This window comes from Stylophora pistillata, chromosome 8, assembly GCF_964205215.1.
Source record: "Stylophora pistillata chromosome 8, jaStyPist1.2, whole genome shotgun sequence".
NCBI classification, from domain to species: Eukaryota; Metazoa; Cnidaria; class Anthozoa; order Scleractinia; family Pocilloporidae; genus Stylophora; species Stylophora pistillata.
Window position 1 is genome coordinate 32,138,826 of NC_142526.1, and position 17,791 is coordinate 32,156,616.

At 40.2% G+C, this 17,791-nt stretch overlaps 2 protein-coding genes across 4 annotated transcripts in view; one reads left to right on the top strand and one right to left on the bottom strand.

Moving 5' to 3' along the window:
• The window catches only part of LOC111328667 (DNA polymerase zeta catalytic subunit), a 32,291-nt gene extending 18,955 nt beyond the window's left edge, over positions 1-13,336 (bottom strand). For 2 of the 3 annotated variants that reach the window (XM_088729955.1, XM_088729957.1), the window contains exons 1-13: positions 12,881-13,336; positions 12,055-12,129; positions 11,465-11,546; positions 11,141-11,225; positions 10,938-11,049; positions 10,215-10,312; positions 10,010-10,114; positions 9,763-9,847; positions 9,024-9,220; positions 7,885-7,977; positions 4,424-4,537; positions 3,681-3,849; positions 259-3,522 (exon numbers count right to left, since the gene is read on the bottom strand). In XM_088729955.1, coding sequence (XP_088586081.1) covers positions 259-3,522; positions 3,681-3,849; positions 4,424-4,537; positions 7,885-7,977; positions 9,024-9,220; positions 9,763-9,847; positions 10,010-10,114; positions 10,215-10,312; positions 10,938-11,049; positions 11,141-11,225; positions 11,465-11,546; positions 12,055-12,129; positions 12,881-13,218 — 4,817 coding nt within the window. In that variant the 5' untranslated portion in view covers positions 13,219-13,336. The remainder of the gene's footprint in view (positions 1-258; positions 3,523-3,680; positions 3,850-4,423; positions 4,538-7,884; positions 7,978-9,023; positions 9,221-9,762; positions 9,848-10,009; positions 10,115-10,214; positions 10,313-10,937; positions 11,050-11,140; positions 11,226-11,464; positions 11,547-12,054; positions 12,130-12,880) is intronic. The other variant, XM_088729956.1, reaches the window with a different exon arrangement.
• A 1,805-nt stretch (positions 13,337-15,141) lies between these two features.
• The window catches only part of LOC111329214 (uncharacterized), a 37,478-nt gene continuing 34,828 nt past the window's right edge, over positions 15,142-17,791 (top strand). The window contains exon 1 of the mRNA XM_022933846.2: positions 15,142-15,311. The gene's annotated coding sequence lies outside the window, so the exon portion shown is untranslated. The remainder of the gene's footprint in view (positions 15,312-17,791) is intronic.

Below are 17,791 nucleotides of genomic sequence, written 5' to 3' on the forward strand. Positions count from 1 at the left end.
CAAAAAATATTACTTAAGGTAATACCAACTATTTCACAAGGGTTTCTGGTGACTGTTGACTCAAATGCTAGATGAATTATGAAAGGAATTCACGCCAGGGGGTGAACAGGCGAGCAGAACTTTTTCCTTGGGTTCGTTCATTCTGTGAAGCAGAAGTTCGCTTAATGCAATCTTTCTTTACACTTTCGAAAGTTTTCGTGACTTTCAATAAATCACTTGTGCTAGATGCGTTTAAATGTAAGGAAACCCGCGACTAACCTGGGGCATGACGGGACGTCATCCGGGTCACTGCAAAAAGGCTGTTGATACCTGCACTGAGGAAGCCCATAATCCTTGAGCGAGTTTAAAAGTTCTTCGGATGTAGGTGGCCGCTTTAAAGGTTCAAGGGCTATAACATTTTTACTCTGGAAGCTGTCGCTCTTAGATGACTCAAGTGACAAACTGTCATTCTGTGGAGCATTTGCACCGGAAATACTGCTCTTGTAAATTCTGTCCGGTTTTGCATGCAATCCGGCGGCTAAACGGCAGTTAAGCGAGTTTCCTGTACAGACTGTCCTATCTCTACTATCGCCCTGCACGCAAATTTCCATTTCTTCGTTTTGCAGATTACACTGTTGTACTAGTTGGATATGAGTTGAACTGTTTCCTGCCACATTCATCCTTAGCACAAGCTCTCCTTGTTCAAAGTCTGCTTCTCGTGCTTCAGCGGAATCAGGAATACATTCTCGCTGCAGAGGAGTTCTTTCTGTTTCTGGCCCTCTTGTGTCAGCGACTGATGCATTCGACTTAGTTACACGGTTACTACTGCTATCGAACGGTTTTTCTTCGGAAACTGTTGATCCTAAATTGAATGTACAGTCCTTTTCTCTCCCCGTAACATTCCCTTCCATTGAGGACTGTTCGTCTTTTGCCTTCGGCTTGCTGTTATTAACATGGCTTTTCCAAGATTCACCAACCATTTTCAGATTGCCATCAACTCCTTTTAAGCGATTATAACTATTTTCAACATGTCCGCACGCTTCCGCATCGTTATACAACATGGAAGTACTTTCAAATGAAGTCTGTGTTTCTCCGAGTCGAGGACCTGTTTCCAGAAGCGAAAACTTTGCGCGCGGGTGACCATCCGCCAAGCTACAATGGTCAGTTCGATTAACGGGACTCAGAGAAGATGTAGACATTCCGCCTTTTCTTAAAACGCTGTCTCCGTCTTCGTTAACAATTCTGCTATTTGCAGCGACAAAAAACTGTTGTTCCACCATCTTCCCTTCACTCCCGAGTTGATTTGAATGTCGGTTGGCGTCAGATGGCGAAGACGGACAAGGAGGGGAGCAACATCGCCTTGATGGCAACGGCGACGGAAAAGACATGTTAAAAAGAGCATTAGCTAATAACTCCGTGTCTCTTTCTTTTGGAAACAGTTCCTGGGATAAAAGTTGTGGGCCATTTAAGTTGTCACAAACGTTATCAAACGCTTCGCGCTGATTTTCATTAGACACAGACGAATCTCCAGAATCATTAACTCTACCGTATGATGAAGCCGGCAACGAAAGAGGTTTCAACTCAGCGGAGGTCGCTGAAGAATCAGAATTATTCACAGAATCATCGTTCGAGTCAGAGTCAACCGGACTGGATGGTATACAGGTAATGTCCTCCAACACACCGGTGTTTGAAGACAATTTAACTTTAGCTTCAGAGCGAGAAAAAGTAGCGTTGTCTTCAGTGTCAAGTTGAATCTTACCGATAAAGTCGTCAGTCTCGCAAACGGATTCGCAGTCTTTGACGGAACAATTTTCTGCGGATGTCACCAAAGTTTCCTTGTCACAATCCTTCTTCTCATCAAGACAAGTTTTATCTGCTTTGATAAGTGTTAAAGAAAGCTTTCTTTTCTTTCCAATACCAAACGTGTCTATCCTTGGTTTTGCCTTCATTTGTTTTTCTCCAGTGTCCATCATAAGCTTCCGCTTTAGCCCTCCCTTTCGCAAGGACAAAACATTCCCCGGTTCATTGTGGGACTTTCCCCTGAGCTTACTATCAGATTTAAGGGTCAGTGCACGGGACGAGACAGAAGGAATACGGGAAGTTTCTATGCTACCTACAGAGGATGTAGAAGTAGTTGACTGAGAGGACAGAAGTCTCAAAACTTGTGCTCTGTTTGGGAACGAGGCTCGTCCCATCCCGCAATTGAGGTTAGGATCGCTACCATCGCAGTCCTGACGACCTAAAATCTGTGCAGAAGATAGATTTGGAGATGATGTCTCCGTAAGCAGACGATTCGTATCTGGGACTAGATTGTTAACCGGAACTTGATTCTTTTTAGGCGACTTTTCAATCACAATAGGTATCGATCCGAACCTCTTCGCCCTTTCTTCTTTTCTCCTCGGAGAACTATTTTTCTTCCTCGACAAAGGGGACTTTTCATTCTTACTCAGCTGAGGCGATCGCTCAACAAGTAGTTTCTGTTCTCTATTGGGGCTTTTTAACCTCTCCCTTATAAATGTATAACTCTCATTCCTTTTTCTCAAACGTTGTTTGGCTTCGTTAAGCTTCGAGCTCAGTATTTTCTGATGAGAGATATCTTGCAGCGAAACTGTCAAATCCTTCATGGCGTCACTAACAACACCCAAAGATGCCAATACATCTAAATTCTTGCTTGTTCTCCGCGTAACTATTCCTGTAAAAAGTTTTTCTTCATTCCTGTCCACCTCTGTCAACTTTCTTTTCCGAAAAGAACTCTTACGCAAATCTAATTTTTGTTGTTTGGAATAATGAGGTACCACTTCTTCCCCAGATAGTTCAGATGGTGTTAAAGACTTCCCCTCAGAGTGCGGGTGAAACCAGTCGGTTCTTTTCGTGCGTTCAGGGTTTTTAACAGGGCTGTGAAAATACTTCGTTATAACTGGAGTACAACTCTCGCTCGACGTTCCTGTAGAATTCCGAGTAGTAGAGGTTTCTGACCTGCTAGTTTTTAACTCTTCTGGGATTTGTCTTGTCTGAGGATACACATTCACCTCATTTTGTTTGGACCCTACATTCCTCTCCTTGAATGTTTCACTTTCAGAGTCACTCGAATCACTGAGAAACAACTTAAATTCATCTCCGCATTTCTCCTGCTGTTTTTCTTCGTCACTATTCACTGCAACCATTTCTACGTTCAGCGATGGAGTCTTTCGATTCTTTGGAACAGACATACTCTTCCTCGAATACGTACGAACTGCCAGTCCTTTTTTTGGCCAAACATCTACGCTATAAAACTCTCCGCTCGTCTCATTTTTCTCTTCTTTTACATTTTCCCCCGAGGATCTGAGATTCAAGGTTGAGGTTTGACTTACATCTCTTGACACTTTATCATCCACATTAAGACTTGTCTTGGTTTTGACTTTTTTCGGTTTTCCCCGCTGTATTTTGAAGTCTTCCTTTCCATAGGATTCTTCATCTGCGGCCCCATCTAACTGGGGAATGTTCTCACCTAAGAAAGATCCAATCCACGTATCTGTCATTCCTTCCATGTCATACTGAGAGGGCCTGGGAAGGAAAATAAAAATTGCATTTATCATTTATTTGGTCAGCGGTTGTTCGCTGTAGTCAAACACTGAGCAAGACCCCTTATAGGTGTTTTAAGAATTGCACGACAATTGAAGCAGTGCTATTTGGAATTTGGAGACAATATCAAGGAGTTTTACCTGACGGACTGACTGTCATTGCCATGTGCATCACCCTGGTCGTCAACATTCTCCACTTCAGAGAGTGCCACCTCAATATCGTCCCAGACCTTCTGTGACATCAGAATAGACTCCTCCGACTCACTAAGCTCCTCGTCTTCATTACCTTCCTCGTTGCACAGCACATCTTCTTAACGAAAAAAGAAAGCATTCATTGTCAAGTTCGTGTACAAGTGTTCACATTGGGGTAACACTTAGAGCTGACTCGCGCCACCTCGACCAATCAGACGCAAAACTATAACCAATCAGTGACTTGATCACTCATGTTTCCCGCGCTTCAGGCCAGTGAACCTACGTCACGCTCCCAACCAATCAGACGTAAAACTCTAACCAATCAGTGACTTGATCACTCACGTTTCCCGCGCTTCAGGCCAGTGAACCTACGTCACGCTCTCAACCAATCAAACGTAAAACTCTAACCAATCAGTGACTTGATCGCTCACGTTTCCCGCGCTTCAGGCCAGTGAACCTACGTCAGCCTCTCAACCAGTCAGACGCATAACTACAACCAATCAGTGACTTGGTCACTGATGTTTTCCCACGCTTCAGGTAGTTAGCCTTCTTTAACTTCAGCTTCTCATTTACAGGGGCCAATTTACATTATCAACTCAGATGTTATTACCAAAGTACCTTGTTACTCTCACCGAAGCAGCACCACAGTTTCTTTAGAAACTTACCCCCTATATTCATTACTCTAAACGTACCCTGATCCAGTATGATACTTTGACTTAATTGAGCTTTCTGGCTGGCACACGGCTGACGGGGTTCCTCAGCTAAACTTGCCAAAATGTTCACCATCTCTTGATCCAAACTAGAAGCTAAAGAGTTTCAAGTGACAAACAATTCTTAACTTTCATCGCACTTTTGGTATAGCCTCTTCGAAGCTTTGTAGCTCAGTTTGTAGAAGCGTTTGAATCTATGTGGGGGAGGTGGTGGAGGGTGGGTTACGGATTCAGAACTTGTATGAAAAGGTATCAATTGCAGTAAACTTAGGAGATCAAATCGACACTAGTGATCTCATTCTGAAATAAAAAAATGATTTACCTTTTTATGATTTTAAGTATCATATTGTTGAAAAACAATTCTGGATTGACCGTTTCACTCCTAAGATCTCACTAGTAATTCTCCTTACTGTCTGCCATACAGTCCTTATGAAGTTGGTTCAGAGAATTTGTTATTGGATCAACTGATGGTTCCCGAATTGATATTTTTCTTTATTCACATCACTTGTCTGCTTGATAGTGTATTGATATTGTAAGAAGAAATTCTGTCTTGGTCACTCATGGTGGTTAAAGGATCACTGTTAGTATGTGACCCACTGTGCACCCAACCCTCCCCTGACCCAACGTGTGCCCAACCCTCCCCTGACCCAACATGTACCCAACCCTCCCCTGACCCAAACGTGATGTGGCAGCAATGGAAATGCACATTTCTGGCTATCGCTGACAAACATGCCCCATTGAAAACGATGCGCGTTCGTTCACGGAGTTCTCCGTGGATTACCTCTGAATTGAAAGACCTTATGCATAATAGAGACATATTAAAAATCAAAGCTGGCAAGACAAATGATCCTAACGATTGGGTATTATTTAAGAAACAAAGAAATATAGTCAATAAGCAAATACGCTCAGCTAAGCAAGCTTATTACCAAAATAGTTTTAATAAGCAAACCAGCGACTCCCGAAAGACCTGGCAGACTATAAACGAGCTAACTTCTCGAAAATCTGGGAAAACGCCAGTGGCGTCACTAAAAGTGAACGGATTAACGATAACTAATCCGTTGGAGCTATCAAACGAATTCAATAACCACTTTGCTAATATTGGTCCAAAACTTGCCAGTGAGATAAATTGTGATAGTGGTAGCTATCAAAGATATCTTACCGCAACAGATAAACGGTTTAAGCTCCAACCCACCAATCCAACTAAAGTATTTTCACTTTTAAATAAACTAGACAAGTCAAAGGCAACAGGCCTTGACAAAATATCTGCTAGGCTTATCAGGGAATGTGCTGATTTCATTTGTGTGCCGATATGTGATATTTTCAATCAATCTATTAGCCAAGGGACGTTCCCAGACGACTGGAAATATGCAAGGATTACCCCTCTTTATAAACAAGGTGACCGCGGTGATGCTAACAATTACCGCCCAATATCGGTGATTCCAATAATGGCGAAGGTGTTTGAAAGGATAGTTTATGAACAGTTATATGCCTATTTGGAAGAGCACGATATTTTATGTCAAAACCAATCAGGGTTTCGTGCTAATCATTCAACTGTAACAGCTTTGTTGGAAGCGACAGATTCTTGGGCATATAATATTGATAACGAGAAAATCAATGGAGTCATTTTTCTAGATTTGAAAAAAGCTTTTGACACTGTTGATCATCAGATCCTTCTATCGAAACTAAACTATTATGGTATACATGGAAAATCTTTCAGATGGTTTCAGTCATATTTGGAAAACCGAACACAAAAATGCTCTGTCAACGGGTCGCTATCCAGTAGCTACTCGTTGACTTGCGGCGTCCCTCAAGGGACCATTCTCGGTCCATTATTGTTCTTATTATATATCAACGATCTTCCAAATTGCTTATCAAATTGTAAACCGAGAATGTATGCCGATGACACGCACCTCACATATGCGGGAAGCAATCTTGAGAACGTTCAGTTTTGTCTAAATGAAGACCTAGAAAACGTCTTCAACTGGCTACAAGCGAACAAACTCACGTTGAACATGACTAAAACCGAATTCATGCTAATAGGGTCGAGGCAGAGACTGAATACTCTCACAGCTTCACCAACAATTAGAATGAACAATACTCAAGTGAGCCAGGTTTCAACTACAAAATCGCTTGGTGTAATAATAGACGATAAACTCGATTGGCATAGTCACATCGAAAAACTAACGAAAAAGATCGCCTCTGGTATCGGGGCCCTAAAGCGAATTAGGCACCTGATCCCAGCATCAACCTTACATCTCATCTACCAAGCTTTAGTAAAACCTCACTTTGATTACTGTGACATTGTTTGGGGTAGCTGTGGGAAAACGCTACGAGACAAACTGCAGAAATTGCAGAATAGAGCAGCCCGTGTGTTGACATTCTCTAACTATGATGCTGATGCAACTGAGCTACTCGAGTTTTTAGGGTGGAAAAATCTTGCACGCCAGCAGGAAATCCATAAAGCCACCATGATGTTTAGATGTCTGCACGGGCTAGCTCCAAGGTATCTATATTCAAAGTTTACGTGGCGTGACTCTGCTTATGACCTCAGGGACTCTGAAAATAAGCTTAATGTTCCACTACCGCGCACTAATTATTACAGAAAAAGCTTTAGCTACAATGGCGCCACATTATGGAACAGTTTACCACGCGATATAAGGAACACAGAGTCTCTGGGGTTATTTAAACGTAAGATCAATGACATTTTTTAAGTCTAACGCACGGCATTCACGGAAAACAGCTTTAGTGTTATAGTATGTAGTTTTAATTTTAAATATCTTAGCGTATGTGATATGTATTTTTACAGGCTGATGAATTGATCGTGTCTAAATAAAGATTACAATACAATACAATACAATACAATACAATACCCAACGTGTGCCCAACCCTCCCCTGACCCAACATGTACCCAACCCTCCCCTGACCCAACATGTACCCAACCCCCCCTGACCCAACATGTACCCAACCCTCCCCTGACCCAACGTGTGCCCAACCCTCCCCTGACCCAACGTGTACCCAACCCTCCCCTGACCCAACATGTGCCTAACCCTCCCCTGACCCAACATGTACCCAACCCTCCCCTGACCCAACGTGTGCCCAACCCTCCCCTGACCCAACATGTACCCAGCCCTCCCCTGACCCAACATGTACCCAACCCTCCCCTGACCCAACATGTACCCAACCCTCCCCTGACCCAACATGTACCCAACCCTCCCCTGACCCAACGTGTGCCCAACCCTCCCCTGACCCAACGTGTACCCAACCCTCCCCTGACCCAACATGTGCCTAACCCTCCCCTGACCCAACATGTACCCAACCCTCCCCTGACCCAACGTGTGCCCAACCCTCCCCTGACCCAACATGTACCCAGCCCTCCCCTGACCCAACATGTGCCCTAACTTGTTATAATTTAACTGCATATTTTTAGAGAAACATACACTTACAAAGATCCTGTGAAAAAGACCTCTGTGATGCTTCTACCACTTCCTGGACAATACCCTGATTGACAACAGGTTCATCTTCATCAACAACTATGACTAATCAACCAAAATCAAAACAAACTCTGGTTACTAACACCTACAGTATGTCTCGGGTAAATTTAGTATTATAACATAACCAAGTAAAGCACGCGCTCTGATCAGTCAATTCAGTGTCCACCATTTGCCCATGGGTGTACACTGCTGGGATGCATGGGATGTACACTGAGCAAATGCAAAGATAGTTTCTGTGTGCGCTTGCTTTTTCTGGTCACGTAAGATTTGTTAAATAAAAGAAAACTCTTTTGCTACAATGTATTAATGTTATGTGATAAAACAAATGGTAAACACCACAGTGTACACTATTGTGTTATGGATGCACTTGGGAGGTTTGCTAAGCACTCAAGAAGCTAGAGTCGCTCTCAGCTATCACCTCACTTGACTCTTACACTTCTTTCGTGCTTAGCAACCTCCTGTGTGCATCCAAAACTCAATAGTGTATACTGTGATGTTTACCATTTGTTAAATAGGCAGAGTACAGTCAAACCTCAATTATCAGAACTCATTGAGACTAGATGAAATAGTCCAGATAATCGAGGGTCCAGATAATCGAGACTATGAATATTAATGAGGAACAAAAACTGATTAAATTAAGAAAGCGACATTTAATTCTGAAACAAAACATTACAAATCCTTTTGAAAAACACATGGTCTTCATCTTCACTGTCCTATGTGAATAGCTCCACATGTGTGTATCAACAATTAAAATTAACAAAAAATTTTATGTTGAATGAATGAATGAAAAACTTTATTTGTGTGTCAAATCGATCTAGCCAAGGGTAAGAAACCCTCTACTAATAGAACTGTTGGCCTAAAATGTTGAATTACGACAGTTTGTCTTAAAGAAGAACATCACCTTTACTTCACTTTTCAACGCTGTAGTTTTGAAAAGAATATGGCTACAGATCTTGATCATGACTAATAAACATTCATGAAAAATTGGGACCGGAGAAAAAGTCTAGAAAATCAAGAAATCCAGAGAATCAAGGTCAGGATAATCAAGGTTGAGCTGTAGTTGATTTAATCATGTGTATCCTATTTTTCACCTTGAGATGATTCGGCAGCTGTTACTGATTCATCAACATGTTGAGACAGCAACTGTAGCACAGCACCTGCATCCAAAGAATCATTGTTGAAAGCTGCATCCTTCTGAGTTACAGCCATGGATGAGATGGAGTCTTGAAATGAGGCAAGTTCTTTTGGAGATAATGCTTCTCGTCCAAGTTTTCCTATCTGACTTTGTCTAACCAAAATCAACATTAAAATAAGTTGTCAAAATTGAGGATGACAGTGAATTGGGAGCCTATAAATGGCACACTGTCTTAACCCTTTACAATTCAACATCAGTATGCATATTCTCCTTACTGAACTCTATACATTTCAAATGATACCAACAAGGAGAATTTGTTTTAACAATCAAGAGCTACAGATCTTTAGTTTGCAATCATGTCTTTTAATCTCATGGCTTTAATGTTTGATTCAGGGATGATACTGTTGAGAAAAATTACATACTCTTTCTTTTTAGTGATTAAATAAAATTTTCATTTGAATGTTTACAGTGATCCAGAATTGCTTCAGCTTTCCTTTACTTTGCTTGGCCATTGGTCCAGAAAACTGCACCACCTTCTCAACTGAAAGCTATAAATCTTCTTGCAGGCAGAAAATGCACATCCTGTTGTGCTAATATTGAGGACCTACTTGGAGGCTAACCAATAATTATGCCAGTGCATCTCCCACACTGAAGATATTTTCATCATTGAAATGTGGCAAATAGGCAATACTTACATCAGTGCATCTCTTTCCTCTATAATTTCTTTAATTCTTTCCTTGAAATTCTTTTCTGTCTCAGTTTCTGGGACAAGTCTTCTCTCTGAAAAGAATCAAACTTATGCCTATATATTTGCTCTCGTAATTATTTAAATGCAACACAAACCCATATTTTGCACAAAGGACTGTGCAAAAGCAGACACAAGCAATTAGGTTCTCAATTGCTGCTAGTAAGTTAACATAATTACAAATCATACATCCTCACCATCTGATGGTGGGGCAGCAATTTGAGAGGATTCATTTGCTTCCCTTCTTCGTTGTTGTTCATCTTCCCAGATGGCTGCAAGGCCAGGATTGGAGCCAATGTTGACTGTAAGAACAAGAATAATACTGGTCTTTAAGAGTGGGGTGTAGGGGGAAGGGTGGCCAGTTGTGTCAACCTCATTAAAAAAAAAAAAAAAAAAAGATACCTCCTATCTCCTGCTTGTTAAGAATGTCAGTAGCCAGCATGTCAACCTCCAATTCACAGAAGCTCAGTCTTTCGATGTTGGACCCCAAAACCCAGTCCCTTGAACATATCATACAAAGTCAAAAAAAAATTTATAGTATTTGGAGAGATTGAGCTCAGCTTATATGACAAAATTTATGAAATGGTCCTTGTTCTTAACTATTAGGAAGCAGGCCTCTGACATTGATGATTACAACAATGATGGCATGGGTATTGTCTCCAATACCTTCATTCTTGTTATCATTGAGCAAGTATCCGTTGACTTAGGTTTTTATTGGAAAGTTTAGGGGCTAGGTTATAAATTTAAGTGGTTGTCAGTAGAAAACGCACTAGGTGTGTAATCTGAACTGAGTGGGTGATTGAACTGAATTATTCTTGTGTAGTGAACATGTTGTGAAACAAAGCAACACACCCTTCTGGGGTGCAGAGGCATGGTCCCCTGGATAAGTTTAAAAATTCAAACTCTTTTAGATGCGATTTCTAGCACTATGGGCAATATTTGAGTAGCTTTTGTTAACCAGATATTGATGTTATATCTGTCTTTGATCACAGGTCACAAAGTAGCCAACACAAAAAAGTCCAACTGCTAGCAGATTTCAGCCACCTACTTGTTCCTCGTGACAATCCCTGTAGAAGAACAGCTGGAAACAGAAATGATATTGATAATTATCAAACTATGCCTCACTTGAATACAGTGTCTTCATCCCATACTTGGGTTAGAGGTGAAGAACATGTCTGAGTTGGTTGAGATGATGTTATCTTCTTGCTCGATGGAGAAGGAATTGTTTCAGCTTCCCCTGGAAAAAACATATAGTATTGAATCTTTTTGGGCAATTTATTCTTTGCCAGTGAACTGAACTAGTCTCATTTTGCGACAAAAATACACACCTGCTACAAGCCTGACAGGGGCTCTGAACTTGACACCAGAAGCATGAATCAGGTTCATTCCATAAAGGTTGTAGTCCATAAAAAACTAAAAGGAAAATTTTAAGTTACTTACTAAAATTATTATTGTCATGACACAGCTAACATATAACAAGACAAATATGCTAAAGATACATAATATCACAATTATTTATTTGCAGTATATAGGAATGCGAGCTTTATGAGGTTGAAATACTTTATCAGTTACCTAGAATTATTATTGCCATGACACAGCTACCATCTAAAGTGACAAATAAGCTAAAGATGCATGATATCACATTTAATTACCTGCAACATATAAGGAATATGAGCTTCATGAGGTTGAAATACTTTATTCATGATTGCTCCATTCTGAAGAAGGCTAACAACCCTTTAAATTGAATATAACTTAATCAGTTATACCAATAATGTTATAGAACTTGAATGATAGCAACTGTATTACCAGAGTGATAGTGTAGTCTGATCGTCCAGGTGAGTGTAGTCCTGAGAAGGACTGTTGTCGGTGTTGGTGACTGATGTTTCGACAACCTGAGTGGAAGTCATCATCAGAGTCAAGTGAATAGTTGTTGTCAGTTGATCACTCTAAGTCCAGTTTGTGTAAAATGATTGTCAGTTTTGCCATGATATATTACCCCACATCACATCCAGAGTTTAGAACCTGGCTTAGTATGTAATAGGAAAAAACATTTGGTTCATAAAAGGGGAGAAGAAGGGGGCTCCATGAGACAAACAGGTTATGCAAGAGACCAAAAAATTTAAACAGACTTGTCTCCAAATAGAAAAGTTTACATCCAGTAACTTTGCATTTTGAAAAAGACAATTTTTTTCTGGTGCACTTTAGCTTAGCCTCATGTTAAATAACTTTAAGGTTCTCTTACCTTGTAACCAAGAATGGATTGTATAAGAGAATCTTCAAGAATTCTCTCTCGCCTTCATGGTAACCATAGTAAGGTCTAATGTGCAAAGATAAAAAGTAATAAATCAAATTTTTAGATTGGGCTGAGCCCCAGAACAATGACTAATGATATCGAATCTGAGTCAAGAAACAAAAAATTCCCTTAAAAGTCATTCCTGAAGGCACCTTGTACCTTCACCAATCTGCTTCATTCCAAGTGGTACAAAGGATATGACTTCACCAGTATGTATATTCTCCCAACCGCTCTCCACACATTTCCTTAAGTACTGACAGGGAGAATTTGTTTAATGATCAAGAGATCTCTTAGTTGGTGATCATTTCCTTTATTCTCGTGACCTGCATATGTGATTCAGGGGTGATAGGTAAGGAGAAATTAGGTGCTAGTCACTCTTAAGGGTAAAAGGGTCAACAGACTATTTTTACAGGGATGGCTGGCCTCTGCATTATTTTGAGTTCCCCTCAGGGATCTTGAGAAAACTCTTTAATCCTATAGTTACAGGAAACTGTATCTACATCTGGCCACCCTGTTGCCTTAAAGTTCTATCACATACTCTTCCAACTGAAAGAAAATTTTGTGGGCAAGAAGCACTTTAAAAAGAAAAATTGAGCACCTGCTTGCCTCACTGAGTAGTCCATCATCTACTAGGTTCGAAATTTACAAAGACAGATCTAAACACCTGCATCTCATTGAAAAATAGCAACAGGTCATTCATGTTGTTCTGTAAAGACTTCACAACAATAATAAATTAAAAGGTTCCAGTAATCCTGTGTACAGTTGGTGTACTTACGTTCCTTTTACAACAGTGATTTCATAGACATGCCGACGGGAAGAAGAAGCTTTTCCGAGAGCGACCTGTACTGCAAAGTCCACACTGGTTGCAAACTGTTTAATGTACTTGTCAGTCGGCTGCGTTCCATCGTATGGAACGTAAATGTAAGGGAAGATACCGTGGACATGGAGACACGTTTTTTGACCCCTTGGAGTGGCTCCATAAATACGAATAACAGGAACCTTGTTTTTTACAGTAGTTGAAGCATCCCCGCGAAATTTGGACCGACAAACATCGAACTCAGGAATTGGGTCGGCGATGTAGAAATCACTGTTAACAATTCGTAGAGAAAACATTTTTCTTGCATATTACAGTTTACGTAAGCACGATTTCGAGTCTTCAAAGCGGAAAATGAATGCTTCAGCAAAATTTTGTAGAGTGGACAACTTCATCCGCCATATTGTTTTTATTATTTTCGACCCAGATTCCTGTCTTTTTCTCCGCTGACTGCAGCGCGGGCACATCACATGGGACTGGCTAAACCATTTGATCAATGACTGGTTTGTTCGACAGGATTAAACTGCTGTTGACCATGGTTCATGGTCGGTTCCAGAAAACTTAAGAAAACCAGAAATATCTAAACCATTCACAACCACTCCATTCTATTCTACTAACTACAGTTCATTTTATTTATTATCATTATCATTATCATTATCATTGTCACACACACAACTTATGATATCGTGATATTCCGGCTGTGAATCTCCTTTGGATATATCAACAAAGTTGATATATCTTCGTCGGAGCGACGACGAAGGGCTAACGCTCGAAACGTCAGCTTTTGTAATCATTACGGTGGCCAATTTACCATTTCAACTTTGATGATATATCCAAATTATTTCGTTACTCCCACCGACGCAACCCCAAACAGTTTCTTTCGAAACTATCAGCCTTTATTCATTTGTGAATCTCCTTGTTTATTTCCCTATAAAATTCTCCGAATCTTATCAATTTTCCTATTTTTAATTTCAAAGCTCTTCACGCCCGTTTGTATATTTAGCATTACAGTGGTTATAATCAATTTTGCACCCTTTGCATTGTTCTAGCGGTTTTCTTGCGCAAATCTGGTGACCTTTCCCCCATCAAGAATACTTAAGGATCAGTTAAATCCCTGATTCCGATATGGCGTGATCAGCGCGGCAATCAGCGCTGTGCATTCCTGTCCTGCTGATAAAAGATACTCCTAAATGCCAAATCTTGTCACGTCTAGTCTCCTTCAAATGATTAACCTTTCTGACATCGACGCTGTCACTGAACACGAAAAAGTCGGCATAGTTTGAATTCTCACGCTAATTCTCAACTGGCGATATTTGCCTAAATCTACTTTATTTATCCACTGAAAACTTGGAGCGCGCAGTTAAACTCATTATTTTACAGTAATTGATAAAATTAATCCAATTTCGAGTCCAAAATTTTGAGCTGGAACGAACGATGCCCTCTCGAGTTCTATGGAGAGTTTTCAAAGTGAAATGGAAATTTCACTTTCCATTGTTGATTACCAGCACAATTCTGTTTCCCCTTCTCCTCTGTTAAGTTCTCTTACGATCTTTACAGGATCGTTTACGTAATTTTTCAGGTAAGAGACGTTCGTGTGGGCCTTAATCCTTTAAATTAGCGTGACATGACCCCTTTTAAAATATCAGTAACAATAAAAATGAATCACGCACAATCATTGGCTGGGGCGTGTGCGTGTATGCACATATCATCACGTTCTCCAGTAAATGCACGGTTGATATAATATGCACAGGTACTTGCTCTAAATGCCACCCGTTATCAATGGAGACAGCTAAAAAGGCACGTTCTTGTCGCGGTTTAATATACCTCTTTGGTTCATGTATGTGACCCAAAACTTTCACAAACCCATTCTTCTAGCATAAGGTAACCAGTCTCGCCTTTACCAGGAAGGAAGTTCTTTCATCTTAAATCTCTTTAAACTCCAAATTCCGTCCGGGATGACGTGGGAAGCAATGAACTTGTGTACAGAGGGGGCCGATGTTTACTTTTAATCATCTTGTTCCTAACCCTTGATCAATCATCTTAAATTATTGTATTGACGTTCTAATTTGCTTCGACCTGTTTGATTCATTTTTTGTGAATGAAGCATAAAAGCTTGTACTTCAGTTTTTGTCAGAGTTACCAGCTTACCCGCACCTTTCAAGCGTGTTGTCAGTGTGAAGGCCGTTTTTCTCCTCTCTCCCTTTTAGCTTTATTCTAATCCTCTGGGCATATCGAATGAAACGGAAACCACATAGTGCAGGAAAAGCCGTTAGGTGATTCACGGGCTAATTACGCTATAAGTGGGCATTTATCAACAAAGAGATAATTGAGACCGCGCTGTTTGAGCTGTAACCCAAACTGTTTTCAAACTGCATGCAGTCGCCTATTTGAGGTGAGTGCCAACATTATTTGCAATCTTTGTTTCGGACTAATTTTATTAAAATAGAGAATAATTTTTTCGTATATTTTCCCGATTTATTGCTTTAGCGAACAGGCAACATTTCAACAATTTTGCTTCCGCATTGCAACCTGCCAATCCTCTGTTACCCAGCGAAGGCATTAGGTTGGACAATATTCTTCGTCCTGCAAGAGCACCAAGCACAAAATCTTTCCAGCCATCTGAACGGACACAACAATTCGAATCTCAAATAAAAGACTCTATCAGAGATTTGATATCGTTCATTCTTTTGCGTAGAAAAGTTAGGTATTTATCATTATATTGCACTGTAGATTATGTTTGAGTGAGTGTCAAACGCAGTTTAAAGCCAGTTGATGGGCTTTAGTTGCGGATAAACAAACTTGTATTTGAGGACGGAAACCGAAATCAGATCATCCGCTAAAAATGGTCCAAGAAGCTTGTTTTGCGTAGTTCAAATTCCACAAACATTCATCTAAATCTGTCTTATTGATCGCGCTTTGTTCACTGACACGAGGTCCCCTACCTAAAAGGGGATCTAACACTGACCGCCGGTTGATGAAGCAATCAAGACCTACTTCACACCTGTTCCGTGCAAGGACCTGTTTATTTTCTTCAGAGTTTCTCTCGGTGTGATTTGTTTTGTTTTCCTTTGGCTGGTTGACAACAAATGATGTACTGTACGTGCTTTAGTGCTCGTGAGAGTGATTAGGTGACAAAAAAAGTTATTTTTCTTCTAATTTAGGATACACTTGTGTAAATTTCGCTGAACGCATGCAAAGCTGGTACAACTCCAATCTTTTAGTCCTCCGGCAATAGTTGCAAGCAAACACTAATGTCGTGGGGCTTAAAGTATTTTAAATGCACGCATGCAATCAAATTTTTTCATAACCGCTCGATAGCCAATTAATTTGGTGCATCGAACTCTGCAAATGAGATGAAGCTTAAGTTAACGTACGCAAAATAAAAAATAAATAAATAAAAAAAAAAGCCGCTGACGGACTAATTCAAATAGATTTAATAAATTTTCAGGACACAAGCCGAGTCCAGCAACCAAGGACCTCGGAATATTGACTGCTAGAGTGCGTCTTACAACTCAGGTCTTACACCCACACAACGCAGACAAGGAAGTTAACATATCTTCTAGCTTCATGCTTGCCGCCTACCTTTTCTGCATACAACTTAATTTCCCTTTGCACAAATGAATCTAATTGAATTGAGGACCCTTCAAATTAATAGTGTCGCAAAATTCTTTACGATAAGAGCGGCTAAAGACACCGACTTTGTATTGGACTTTAATTTTAATTGAATGTTTGTAACTTAGTGGCTAATATTGTGTGAGAAAAAATCGCTTCGTTCCTAGACCTCTTTTTTCCCGTAAGATGCGCTTTACAGCCAGTTTCAGAACTAACTAACGTTGTCGCAGAGAATAAAATTCATCTCGAAGGGAAAGTGTGGGTGGTAAAATGTGACATCGAAACACATGCATGTCAAATCTCTTTGCGTTTGAGCCACTGAAAATGTTCTCTTCTGATGTAAAATTTACAGCCCTGTTTCCACCCACGCCGGTCGTGACTTTCGCTTCGCGTTACTTGAGTGAGAGGGATACGAATAGAACATTTATAATTAATTTTATGAGTACAGCTTGCGATATTTTGAACTATGTGAGACTGAAAACAAATGTGACAATACCAAACAATTGAATCTTTAGAGGCTGCAATGGCTAATACAGCTATTGACAAATAGTTTTGCTTAGACGTCTTGAAAATCGAATTTTTTATTCAAAAATCGAATTTCGAATTTAAAAACCGGATCCGTGCTCTCGTTACTGTTTTATACAGGTCTTCCCAGTTCCGCCCATCCAGCACTTAATATTTGTACTTCAGGTACTTATTTATAAACAAGGAACGGTTGTTATCCCGCGATGACCTAAGCTGCAGAGGTGATAAGATCACTTTAAAATGATGAACTAGCCACTGTGTTAATACTTTTTAACTGTATAGAGTTTGTGGTAACATAACCAGAGTATATCTTGATATGTTGGATTGACGACTTCAAAGTCTCATTGTCTGAGACGTTTCTAAATAATTTCGACCTTGAATTTTGCGGATGATTTTCCTTGTTATCAGGCTAGACGCAAATACAACTTATGCCGTGTCTAGTTATTTCGTTTTGCAAAATCCACTTGATTCATTAGGTAACTAATATAATTTAGCTTGGTCAAGTATAAAAGATTATTTGAACAAACACTGTAGGTCTAATAAAAGACCCCATGCAGGTTCCCAGAGTACACTAATCCGATGGTCCGTAGACGTAAGTCCAGTCCACGGTTTAATTATAAACTGATAAACTGAATCGCTTTGAGGGACGCAACAATTTTCAACTCGCTAAGATTTAAAATTTCAACCATAATATTAATTATAGCGGCGTTTTTGAATGATTTGAAAGATTTTAGC